The sequence below is a fragment of the Pipistrellus kuhlii genome, unplaced genomic scaffold, assembly GCF_014108245.1.
Source record: "Pipistrellus kuhlii isolate mPipKuh1 unplaced genomic scaffold, mPipKuh1.p scaffold_m20_p_90, whole genome shotgun sequence".
In the NCBI taxonomy this organism is placed as follows: domain Eukaryota; kingdom Metazoa; phylum Chordata; class Mammalia; order Chiroptera; family Vespertilionidae; genus Pipistrellus; species Pipistrellus kuhlii.
Window position 1 is genome coordinate 843206 of NW_023425596.1, and position 12194 is coordinate 855399.

Genomic DNA, 12194 nt, shown 5'->3' on the forward strand with positions numbered 1-12194 from the left:
TTCCTGTGTCCCTCCCCCTCTATTTTCTCTCCCCACCTGTTTCTCTTGCCCCAGCCCAGTTCCTCCCTCCCCCATCTTCCCCGGTGAGGCTCTTTGCTCCGCCATTCTGTTTCACTCCAGCCCTCTGCCCCTCTCCTTCCGTCTGGTTCACGAGTCCCTCACTCTGAGCTGTGCTTCCTGTCCCCAGCCCTCATCTCATTACTCCCCTCCGGCTGCCTGCGGGGTCCTGGCTGGAGGGAGGAGGGAGGGGCCCCGGGAGGGTCTGCACAGCCCGTGGCCCCGGGGCTGCGGGTGAGTTGGAGCCGCGGTGCTCTCTCCCACGCCGGCTCCAGAGCGGGAGCCGGCTCCGCGACAGACGCCAGGCGGCGGGCCTGCCTGTCCACTCACCCAGGGCTGATGGAGGAGGGGAAGGGGCAGTGGGCTCAAAGGCCGGGCCTCCTCCGAGCCAAGCCTGGAGCTGGGCCAAAGCCTCTCAGGGCCTCCGTTTCCCCAGGTGGCAGTGGGGGCGGACACGTCAGTCTCCCATCTGAAGAGAGGAATTTTGAGTTCCCCTGCATGAACACACCTGAGCAGAGAGGGTTCCCACTCACTGCAGCCCCAGGCAGTTCTAGGAGGTGGGACAGCCCAGCCAGTGCGGTTCAGTGAGTGTCGACCCAGGAATCGAGAGTCCTGAATCCATTCCTGATCAGGGCGGGCTCCATCACTGGTGGGGGGCAGCCGATATGTTTCTGTCTCTATCCCTCTCCCTTCCTCTCCAAAATCAATAATATTTATATATATACACATATATAATTTAAAAATCAATTAAAAAGTTTAAAAACGAGGTGGGACAAGGGCTGGCAAAGGGTGCTGCGGGCACTGAGCGGGGGGCTGACCCCAGCGAGGATCTGGAGAGACAGCTTGGAGTCTGGGAAGGGGGGGGGTCAAAGAGCACCCCACACTCAGCCCCTCACTGCGCCTCTGAATGCTCTTGGCTGAGCCTCAGTTTCCCCACTGTAAGCGGATGTCCCTGTAGTCGGGGTGAGGAGGAGACTGAAGACGCAGAGCTTTCTCTCGGGGCCAGACCGGAGGGCAGGCAGCGGGTGGGTGCCCGGGGACGCTGGCCCACGAGGAAAGCAGGGGCCGGGAGACGGCTCGGCGGGGGCTGACAGGCGGGAAGCTGCTGAGCTGGCCAGAGGCGTGTTGCAATCTTGCCAGGATCCGGCTCTGCGTCCCTTTCACAACCATCCCCCTCACCGCCCCCTCCGGGCTGACACGTGGTTGTGGGGGCACAAGGCCAGCCAACCTAGAGCCTGGGGCCCGGGGCCACCCTCCCCGGAGCTGCCAGGGGTCACGGACGGTCAAAGGCGGCTGAGAAGGGAGGCAGCACTGGACTCCAGCCTTGGGGGGCAGGTGTAGAGCTGGGGTGGGGGCGGGGGGACCCCCGAGGGTGAAGAAGAGCAGTGGAGTGTTTCCAGGGGCCCCGGGAGGCGTGGCGCTGGCGGGTGATGGAGGCCCGGGAGCCTGGCGCCCGTTAGAGAGACTGAGCAGGCCCCGCCCCAAGAGCGGGGCTGGGGTCTGAGGAGTTAGGCCCCCGGGAAGCCTGAGCTGTGTCAGATGCCAGGCGCTGGGGAGCTTGAAGGGCTGGTGCAGTGGTTCCCTCACACCCCCCAGGGGAGGCGATTTGCTTTTTTAGGGGGGCGATTCGAAGACGAGTTCTTATTAACAGTGAGCTCTTTGCATTTCTTATGGTGCGAGGGGCCTCGTGTACGGTTACAGGTATATATCGTGGCATATTTTCGCAGTTCAGTTCTCTGTTATATGTTTTGAAACTTTATTTGCTATTTTTTCATATCCCTTCATATTATTATTTTTTTTAAACAACTGCTTTGTGACGTCTTCCTCAGTCCTTCAACTGTCCTTTCGTTCTTTCATTTTTCTCTTTTCATGGATGCCATGTTCTTGGAAGCTTGTTTAGACCAAGTTCATGGCCTTTTAGGCTCCCTCCCTGGGAATAGGAGCTCACTTTTTAAAAATATATATATATTTTATTGATTTTTTTACAGAGAGGAAGAGAGAGGGATAGAGAGTTAGAAACACCGAGGAGAGAGAATCATCGACCAGCTGCCTCTTGCACACCCCTTGCTGGGGATGTGCCCACAACCAGGGTACATGCCCTTGACTGGAATCGAACCCTGGACCTTTTAGTCCGCAGGCCGACGCTCTATCCACTGAGCCAAACCGGTTTCGACAGGAGCTCAATTTTTGAATAATAATAAGTATATGGAAAGGTGGTTTTGCTTATATATATGCCAGAACACTGAACTTCATAAAGTAAAAATGTTTCATGCTAGGAAAAAACAGAAAAAGGATATGTCACAGGGGGGCATCAGGATTTTAGGGTGCTTCGGTTGGGTGTGGCCAAAGAAAGGTTGGGAGCCACTGGGCTAGTGTGAATGGAGGGGGCGTGGGTGGACCCCGCAGACATAGAGCAAGAGTTGTTTGAGCTGAAGAGGCTCAGAAGAGGGAGGCGATGGGAGGGAGAGCGGCCGGGTGAGTGGGGTGACTCAGTAGCAGTTACTGGGGGGCCCTCTGAGGCTGGGAGGTGGGGTGAAGCAGGAGGGGAGCGTCCGGAAGCCCCTGAGGTCCCCACACTCAGGGAGATCAGGAGGGAAGGGTCGTGCGCAGCGGGAGGCTTCAGGCTGAGGGACTTGCCCATGTCCCACCCGGCACTCATCCCCACCAGCCAGGGGTGCACGGGGCGTACAGGACAAGGTGTTGGCACAGGGAGGCGGGCTCCAGGGGAGGCCCAGGGGGAGGGAGAGGCGCTGCCCCGCCCCCTCCCCGGACCATAAAGGCCAGACCAGCCTGGGACCTGCTACCCTTGCAGTCCAACAACTGCATCAGGTTGGTGCTCGGTGCCCCAGAGAGACCCTCCACACACCGAGGGCACCGGGAAACGGGGGGGAGAACCTGGGGGGAGGGGGAGGGGCGCCCCTGATCACCCACCTCTCCCTCCAGAGTGCCCTCCGGCCCAGCCATGAAGCTCCTCCTGTCGCTCTCGGTCCTGGCGGTGGCTCTGCTGATGGTTTTGGAAGGTAAAAGTGGGAGAATCCGGGGCTTGGGATTGGGATTGGGATTGGGGAGCACGAAGCTGCCAAGGGCCTGGGATCCAGGATTAGAGGACCCTTGAGAGCTCTGGGGCCCCTCCGGAGCCCACTGATCACCCCACTACCACGCGGCCAGGTGGGTCCTCTCACAGGTGGCCGTCCTCGAACGCCAGCTGGTCCCTCCCCGCTCATCCTAACCCCACGATCCCCAAGAATCACACCCACGGGTCTCTTTCTGTCCCTGGAAGCTCACCCTCTCTCCCGGCAGGCCCAGCTCCGGCCCAGGCCAACTCCAGCATCCAGGAAAACCTGAGGACGTTTGGGACGACGGTGAAGGAGAAGGTCTCGGCAGCCCTTGACAAAATCAAAGACCCGGACACCTGGTGAGGACCCTTCCCCGGGGGCGGGCGGGCGGGCGGGGGGATCCATGAACAGACTGGGAAAAGCGACGAGATCCCTGCGGTCACACAGCTGGACCTCAGGGTGCTCAGACATGGGGGGCCGGTTTCCTGACTCTCCCCGCCGGCCGGACTGGAGAGAGGGTGGTGAAGGATCCAAGCTTGGGGGGTTGGACGGATCTGGGACCACAGGTTGGCCGAGACTCACTGTGTGAGCACAAGCCTCAGTTTTCTCATCTGTGAAATGGGTGGCTCCGAGGGGAAGGCCACGGGAGCCCTCACAGAGGTGTTTTGGTGAGAATCACTTATTCCTGAACAAATGTCTGTTGAGCAGCAGCTAAGCACCAGGAACTATTGCAGCGTGGGGAGTAATAGTGAGCAACCAGGCAAAATCCCAGCCCTCGGAGCTCTGACCTTCTGGGGGCGGGCTGAGGCTGGGGAACAAACACGAAATCGGTGAATTCCCAGAATCTGCGCAGACACGGCCCGCACTGAGGACGGAAACGGGGTGTGTGCAAACAATCATAGGCTGGGAGGGGCTTTTGCCGACTGGGGGGCTGGGCCTTCTCGGAAGAGAGAACACTTTCAATTGAGGTCCGGCCCCTGGCTGGGTGGCTCGGCTGGTGGAACTTCGTCCTCAGGGTACGCCGAGGTTGGGGGTTCGATCCCGGGTCAGGACACATGCAAGAATCAAGAGACGGCAGGCCCTGAAAGCCAGGCCGAGGCTAAGTGCTCTGACTTTAAAGAGCTCTGGTGCAGCTGGGAAACTGAGGCACAGAAATTGGGCCATTCAGCCCAGGGCTCTTCCTCATCCGGGGGGGGGGGGACATCCCAGGAGGCAAGACACAGTGACATCTCCCCCTCTCCCCTCTCCCCACCCTCCTCCACCCCCACCCCACCCCCACCCCGTCTCTCCCTACAGGTCCTGGATTAAGGAACCATTCCGCACAGCAAAGGAGGCAATTAAAAGAACATTCAACTGAACGCCAGGAGGGCGGCTGCACCCAGGAGGGGGCTCTCACACACACACACACACACACACACACACACACCCCGCCTCCACTGTGCCCCATGTTCCCTCCCACCACCAGCAGCAATAAAAATGCTTTAGAGAAACCTGAGCGCTCTTTCCTGTGGGGCAGGGGCTGTGGGACAGGGTGGGGTTGCGCCTTTGGAAAGGAGCAGCAGACGGAAAGGGATGGTGCCCAGGACTTTGGACCTGGTGATCTCAGGAGAATCTGCACGCGTGAACCTTGGGGGCTGGGCCCCGGGAATGCCAGGAGGACGCCAAGCCCCTTGTGCCAGGTCACACCGCCAGGAGTGGGCGGGGCGGGACCCCGGCCTGGGGCGGGTAGGTCTTCCCTGGTGGGCTGCCCAAGATAAGGACCTGGCTGGGCCTTGGCGTGCACACAGCAGGCGTGCATTACACTCTCCGCTCGGGCCCTGAAGGAGACCCAGGCCATCTCCATCCTCCAAGTCTCCGTGGTGGGGTCCCCTCCTCCAGGAAGTCCTCCTTCACCCCCTGGCTGAGTCAAACCCTGTATCCCAGCCCTGCCCCGTCTGGGTTTTCTCGTCTGGTGATGGCTGTCCCCCACGTCCCCCGCCCCCCCTGCGCTGTGAGCCCCAGAGGACAGGGACAAGGCTGCTGGTCACCACCGTGCCCCCACCATATGCAGTGGCTCAGTAATATTTGGTGAGCCCTGACCGGTGCAGCTCAGTGGATAGAGCGTCGGCCTGCAGACTGAAGGGTCCCAGGTTCGATTCTGGTCAAGGGCATGTACCAGTGGGGAGTGTGCAGGAGGCAGCTGATCGATGTTTCTCTCTCATTAATATTTCTAAATCTCTCGCCGAAACCAGTTGGGCTCAGTGGATAGCGCATCGGCCTGAGGACTGAAAGGTCCCAGGTTCGATTCTGGTCAAGGGCATGTACCTTGGTTGCGGGCACATCCCCAGTAGGGGATGTGCAAGAGGCAGCTGGTCGATGTTTCTCTCTCCTCGATGTTTCTAACTCTCTATCCCTGTCCCTTCCTCTCTTTAAAAATCAATAAAATATATATATATTTTTAAATAATAGCATTTGGTGAAACACACGTGCTAAATCTGGAAACACGGAACAAACACTAAGCATTACATTTTTGCAAACCCCTCTAGGTGGACTCTCGCTGACCCTGTGGTTCAGAGGAGGAAACGGAGTGAGACACAGTCGGCTGGCCACCTGCCTGAGGTCACAGCCCAGTGAGGTCCTGGGGCCACCTTCTCCCTCTGCCCACCTTCCTCTTCCCGGAGTCACCTGCCTCGTCCCTCATGAGACAGTAACCGGATGAGGCATTGCGCCGGGGTTAGCTAGTTTAAGAGTTTAAGAGTATATTCTGGCCCTAGCCGGTTTGGCTCAGTGGACAGAGCGTCAGCCTGCGGCCTGAAGGGTCCCGGATTCAAGTCTGGTCAGGGCACATGCCCGGGTTGTGGGCTTGATCCCCAGTGGGGGGCCTGCAGGAGGCAGCCAATCAATGATTCCCTCATCATCGATGTGTCTATCTCCTCCCTCTCCCTTCCTCTCTGAAATCAATAAAAATATATTTTTAAAAAGTATATATCCTGAACAACATAAACTGATGAACAAAAATAGATCCAGAGACACAGAAGCTTCGAACAGACTGTCCAATCTCAGAGGGAAGGCAGGGAAGGGTAAGAGATCAACCCAAGGCCTTGTACGCATGCATATAAATTTAACCCATGGACACAGACACAGGGGTGAGGGCATGTGCTGGGGGGTGGGTGGGGGGCTGTGGAGAGGTCAATGGAGGGAAAAGGAGACATCTGTAATACTTTAAACAATAAGGAATTTAAATTTTGTTTAAAAAGAGTATATTTTGGCCGAAACTGGTTTGGCTCAGTGGATAGAGCAACGGACTCCGAACCGAAAGGTCCCGGGTTCTATTCCGGTCAAGGGCATGTACCTTGGTTGCGGGCACATCCCCAGTAGGGGGTGTGCAAGAGGCAGCTGGTCGCTGATTCTCTCTCATCGCTGTTTCTAGCTTTCTATCCTTCTCTCATCCTCTCTGTAAAAACTCAATAAAATACATTTAAAAAAAAAAAAAGAGAGAGAGAGAGAGAGAGAGTATATTTTGGCCCTAACTAATTTGGCTAATTATATTATTATATAATATTATATAATAAATATAATATATATTTATTATATTTAAATAATAAAAATAAAGAGTATATTTTGTACCCCTTTATTTGAACAATTACTAATTTTTTAAAAATATATATTTTATTGATTTTTTGTACAGAGAGGAAGGGAGAGAGATAGAGAGTTAGAAACATCGATGAGAGAGAGTCATCGATCAGCTGCCTCTTGCACACCCCCTACTGGGGATGTGCCCGCAACCAAGGTACATGCCCTTGACCGGAATCGAACCCGGGACCCTTCAGTCCCCAAGCTGATGCTCTATCCATTGAGCCAAACCAATCTCAGCAACAATTACTAATTTTTACTTGGCTATTTCTCTAGCACTTTAGAGCCAATCAATTTCTTTTCTTCTTTTTAAAAAATCTTCACCCAGGAACATGCTTAGAGAGAGGAAGATATAGAGATATCAATGTAAGAGAAAATATCAATCTGTGGCCTCCCACACATACCCTGACCCAGGATTGAACCTGTAACCTTTTGGTGCCTGGGGACCACACACCAACCAACTGAGCCCCATGGGCCGGGGCACACTGCTTTTGAAGAGAGCCTCAAACTTGGGGCAGACACATGTCCGGGGACTGCTGGTGACAGACCTCCCTTCCCCCAGCCGATGGGCGGAGAATGACGTAACCGGCACCTGCGGCCGGACATTCCTGAGCGCCTCACCAGGCGCCTTCCATGGACTGTACATGAACCGCCCATCAGCACCTGCCAAGTACCCCAAGCCCCCATCCCTAAGTCCCAATCATGTGCCTTACATGAAACCGCCAATCAGCGCGTGCCGAGTGCCCTAAGCCCCACCCCCTCCCGTCTCCCCCCCAAAAGGCGCCTTCACCCCTGCAGGTGTGCTCGCTTCCTTTGGGAGGCAGCCAGCCCGGCAGGTCCCTCCCGTCCAATAAAGCCCGTGTCCTGGTCTCCGGCCTCTGCCTCACCTTTCAGCGGGCCTGCCTACCACTTGCAAATCCCACCCCCCGCACCTTCCTCAGGCCCTCTCTGCCCCAGTGTCCGCCCCCGCCCCCCCCCCATGTTGTTTTTGAGCTGCCTCTGAGGTCCACCCTGAACCAGCGACCTTCAGCCTGTTCCTGGCCCCGAGGTGGGCAAACATTGCAAGAAGCGAACAGCAAACAGTCTGGCTGACCTTGGAGCGGGGCAGGGGTCAGAGACCTCCCGGCAGGCCCACCCCCACCCCCTCCCACCTGCCCCTTGGCCTGGAGGATGGGGGTAGGTGGGGTAGGTGGGGCAGCGGTCGCTCTGGCCGGGGAGGTCCTGTGAGAGGGCCGGGTGGGTGCGGGGCTGTGCGTGGGCAGGCGGCCCCACCCTCGCTCCCACCCGCAGGCTCAGCCTCCCCATCTGCGGGATGGGAAGGAGGCAGAGTGAAGTCAGGGAGGGAGTTAACGGAGTTAATGCGCTAAAGCCCCCGGAGCGCCCGGTGCTGGGGAAGCACAAGCTCCATAAACAACTGCTGACACCGCCCCGGTCCGGCGGCGTACCTGGCAGCGCCGGGCTGTGCGAACCGTCTCTCGGCCGCCCTGGCCGGGCCCTGACCCCTGTGCGGGCTCAGACTCGGCCCAGGGGGGCTGTCAGGGTCCCTCCTGCAAACACAGGATGCCCCCTGAGGCTGGAATTTCAAATACACAACACATCGCTTTTAGTATAATTCCCAAATGCTGAGTGGGGCACACTGATACTAGACATAAAATGCATCATTTATCTGACATTCCCACATCACTGGGAGTCCTGCATTTTACCTGGCAACCCTAGACCAAGGACTTCTTTTTAAAAATAATTTTCTATTTTTAAAAATTTTTCTCATATATATGTATATATATGTATATATGTATATATATATGTATATATATATGTATGTATATGTGTGTGTGTGTGTGTGTGTGTGATTGGCCAGATTATTATGATCTCTGAATACATAATAATCTGGCCTCTATGTTAGAGGCCCGGTGCATGAATTCATGCATGGGTGGGGTCCGCCCAGCCTGGCCAGGGGGAGGGGACATGGGTGGTTGGCCGGCCTGCCTGCTGATTGAACTCCTAGTCGAGGGGACAGTTTGCATATTAACCTTTTATTATATAGGATGTACACTGAGTGGCCAGATTATTATGCGTTCAGAGATCATAATAACCTGGCCACTCAGTGTGCATAAATATGCACAGACAACAGGGTGGTGAAGGCCTGGGGTAGAGGATGGGGCGGGCTAGAAGGGGCCAGTGGGGAGGGGACATGGGTAATTACTTTCAACAATAAAGATTTTTTAAAAATAAAATAATTTTCTGTTTTATATTATCTTTGTTTTGAGAGCGAGAGAGAGAGAGAGAGAGAGAGAGAGAGAGAGAGAAAGAGATCAATTTGTTGTTCCACTTATTCATTGGATTGCCCTGACCTGGGATTGAACCCACAATCCTGGGGTATCAGTACGATGTTCTAATCAACAGAGCTACACGGCCAGGGCGAAATAGGCTCATTTTCTGTCCAGCGTTGGGCACCAACCTGGTGCTGACAGCCTCCTACGACGCACACCTGGAGCTTCCCTGTCCCCCCCGGGCCTCGCCCGCCCTCACAAGCACTCTCAGGGCAGGTGCTTATTACCGCCCCATTTTACACTTGAAAACACCGAGGCCCAGAGAAGGGGAAGCGCTTGCCCAGGCCACGTGGTGAGCTGTGTCTGGCCCTACAGCCAAGAGCTGTCAGAGAAGAGAGAACTGATCAGACACAGCTGTGACCTATGGCACAGCCACTGCCAGGCTCCGTGTTCACACCTTCCCTGTATAATGTCCTTAAAGGGGTGTCCCGCCTGGAGCATGGACTGTGGGTCCATTTTGCAGAGCAGGAAACAGAGGCCAGAACTGGTGACGGTCCCGGGAAAGTCACATGGGGCGGAGCCAGGGTTTGAACCTGGGTCAGCACCGGAGGCCAGAGGAGGTTCTGCCGCCCCCTGTGCTGCCAGGGGCCGGGGAGGCAGGCGGGAGGGAGGCTGGCGGGGGCGGGCGGGGCCTCTGGCCGTCACTGCCCTGTAGGTCCCTGGCTCTGAAGTCCCTGCCAGGGGGCGTGGGAGGCCGGGGAGGGCTGTGCGGGCGCGGCTCCCCTCCCCCAGCCCGGCTGCCGAGCACGGAGAGAGAGGGCCCCCAGAAATGCTGCTCCCCGGAGGCAGGCCCCGGGCCCTCGCCCTCTGCCTCTGCGCCACGGTCCTGGCCTGCGCGGTGGGTGAGCAGCTCGGGCGGGGAGCGGGGGGACGTGGGGGGGCGGGGGGACCCCACAGTGGACGTGGATGCAGTTTGCAGGCATGTGCGCTCTTGGCGAGTATGTGTCAGCGGCAGTTGTGTGTGAAAGTGTGTATGTGGGTGGGGTTGGAACACATGACAGTGGTCGTGCATGTGTGGGTAAGCATGAGTATGCAGTCGAGGTGAATGTATGTGTCTCTGTGAACACGCATGTGTGTGCCTGCGTGTGTGTGTGTGTGTGTGTGTGTGTGTGTCTTTATGGGGTCTTTATGCAAAAGCTTTGAGTGTGTCCGCGTGTGAGGGCGGGTGTGAGCTCGGAGCGAGTCCGTCCGGGGCGTGCGTGTGCCTGTGAAGTTTTAACACGTGTACAGCGCCTCGGTGTGACACGGGTTCATCCTGAATCCCACCGACCCGCGAGGTCGGTCCTAGCATCGTCCGGTTGCACAGAGAGGGAAGCTGAGTCTGGAAGAGGGTCAGTTCCTGGCGGGGGCACACGGCTGGCACGTGGGACTTCTGTACATGCGTGTGCGTGTGCAGCGGCGGGGTGGCTGCCGGCTGGGAGGCTCTGCGGGTGCCGGGCTGTGCCGCGCTCCTGGGCCCCGCAGGGAGGTCAGCCTGGGGGTCACGGAGAACGAGGGGCAGCCAGGTCAGTGGAGAAGAGGCAGCGGGACAGAGACGGGTCAGAGCGGTGGGGTGACACTGAGGGAGAGGAGCACGGGTAGAGGGGGGACAGGAGGGGCCACGGGCATAGAGGGGGAAGGGGATGACCAATGGCTGAAGGGGACCTACAAGGGGTGAAGGCCAGCGGAGAGAGGACTGGTGAGGGCTGCCCGTGGGCACCAGGACTGACAGTGGCAGTGGCGGTGGCAGTGGCAGTGGGCAGGGAGGGAGCAGGGTTCTGGGAGGCCAGCCGGCCCAGGGCGCCTCTGTCACACCCAGAATGCCGCCAAAGGCCAAAGGTGCCCGCAGGCACCCCGAGCCCCCCGCCCGGCCTGGCAAGTAGCTCCTGGAGCCTCGTGCGCCAAAAGGTGAAGGACCTGGTGGAGCCGCTGGTGACAAAGACCAGAGAAAATTTGCAGTGGTTCCAGTGAGTATACACAGGAGGCCAGGCCCTGGGCCTGGGGGGGAGGCTGGGGGCCTGGACCCCTGGGTCTGAGGGAGGAGGGGCTGGGGGTCTGGACCCCTGGGTCAGAGGGAGGAGGGCTGGGGACCAGGACTCCTGGGCGTGAGGGAGAGGGGGCTGGGGGCCTGGACCCCTGGGTCTGAGGGAGGAGAGTGGGGGCCTGGACCCCTGGGTCTGAGGGAGGAGGGTGGGGGCCTGGACTCTGGGTCTGAGGGGGGAGGGGCTGGGGGCCTGGACCCCTGGGTCTGAGGGAGGAGGGCTGGGGGCCTGGACTCTGGGTCTGAGGGGGGAGGGGCTGGGGGCCTGGACCCCTGGGTCTGAGGGAGGAGGGCTGGGGGCCTGGACTCTGGGTCTGAGGGGGGAGGGGCTGGGGGCCTGGACTCTGGGTCTGAGGGAGGAGGGCTGGGGGCCTGGACCCCTGGGTCTGAGGGAGGAGGGGCTGGGGGTCTGGACCCCTGGGTCAGAGGGAGGAGGGCTGGGGACCAGGACCCCTGGGCGTGAGGGAGAGGGGGCTGGGGGCCTGGACCCCTGGGTCTGAGGGAGGAGAGTGGGGGCCTGGACCCCTGGGTCTGAGGGAGGAGGGTGGGGGCCTGGACTCTGGGTCTGAGGGGGGAGGGGCTGGGGGCCTGGACCCCTGGGTCTGAGGGAGGAGGGCTGGGGGCCTGGACTCTGGGTCTGAGGGGGGAGGGGCTGGGGGCCTGGACCCCTGGGTCTGAGGGAGGAGGGCTGGGGGCCTGGACTCTGGGTCTGAGGGGGGAGGGGCTGGGGGCCTGGACTCTGGGTCTGAGGGAGGAGGGCTGGGGGCCTGGGTCTGAGGGAGGAGGAGGTAAATGAGGCAAGGTGTTGGGGTGGCTGGGCTCTCACTGACATCCCTCCTCCCAGGGTCCCCCCGGCCCTCCAGGGCTATATGCAGACCTACTATGAGGACCACCTGAAGGACCTGGGCCCCCGCACCCAGGCCTGGCTCCGAAGCTCCAAGGACAACCTCCTGAACAAGGCCCACAGTCTGTGTCCCCAGCTCCTCTGCGGGGAGGGCGGCCGGGGTTAGCGAGCCCACAGCCGCACAATAAACCGTTCCTGTCTGTGTGCCTGTCCCGAGCTCTCTCAGTGGGGCCCGCGACGAGCCCACCCCACGCACCCGCAGCGAGTGACAGCGG

At 58.8% G+C, this 12194-nt stretch overlaps 2 protein-coding genes across 2 annotated transcripts; both read left to right on the forward strand.

The window, feature by feature from the left end:
- Positions 1-2895: 2895 nt before the first annotated feature.
- Positions 2896-3602, forward strand: APOC1 (apolipoprotein C1). Its single transcript, XM_045578208.1, has 3 exons — positions 2896-3077; positions 3358-3431; positions 3525-3602. Exons 1-3 carry the CDS (start codon positions 3020-3022, stop codon positions 3600-3602), a joined length of 210 nt encoding a protein of 69 aa, XP_045434164.1. The 5' UTR covers positions 2896-3019.
- Positions 3603-10684: 7082 nt separating this feature from the next.
- On the forward strand, positions 10685-12123 carry APOC4 (apolipoprotein C4). The gene is made up of 3 exons (XM_045578209.1): positions 10685-10733; positions 10854-11001; positions 11920-12123. The coding sequence occupies exons 1-3, from the start codon at positions 10685-10687 to the stop codon at positions 12083-12085; spliced, it is 363 nt and encodes a 120-aa protein (XP_045434165.1). The 3' UTR covers positions 12086-12123.
- Positions 12124-12194: the final 71 nt, after the last annotated feature.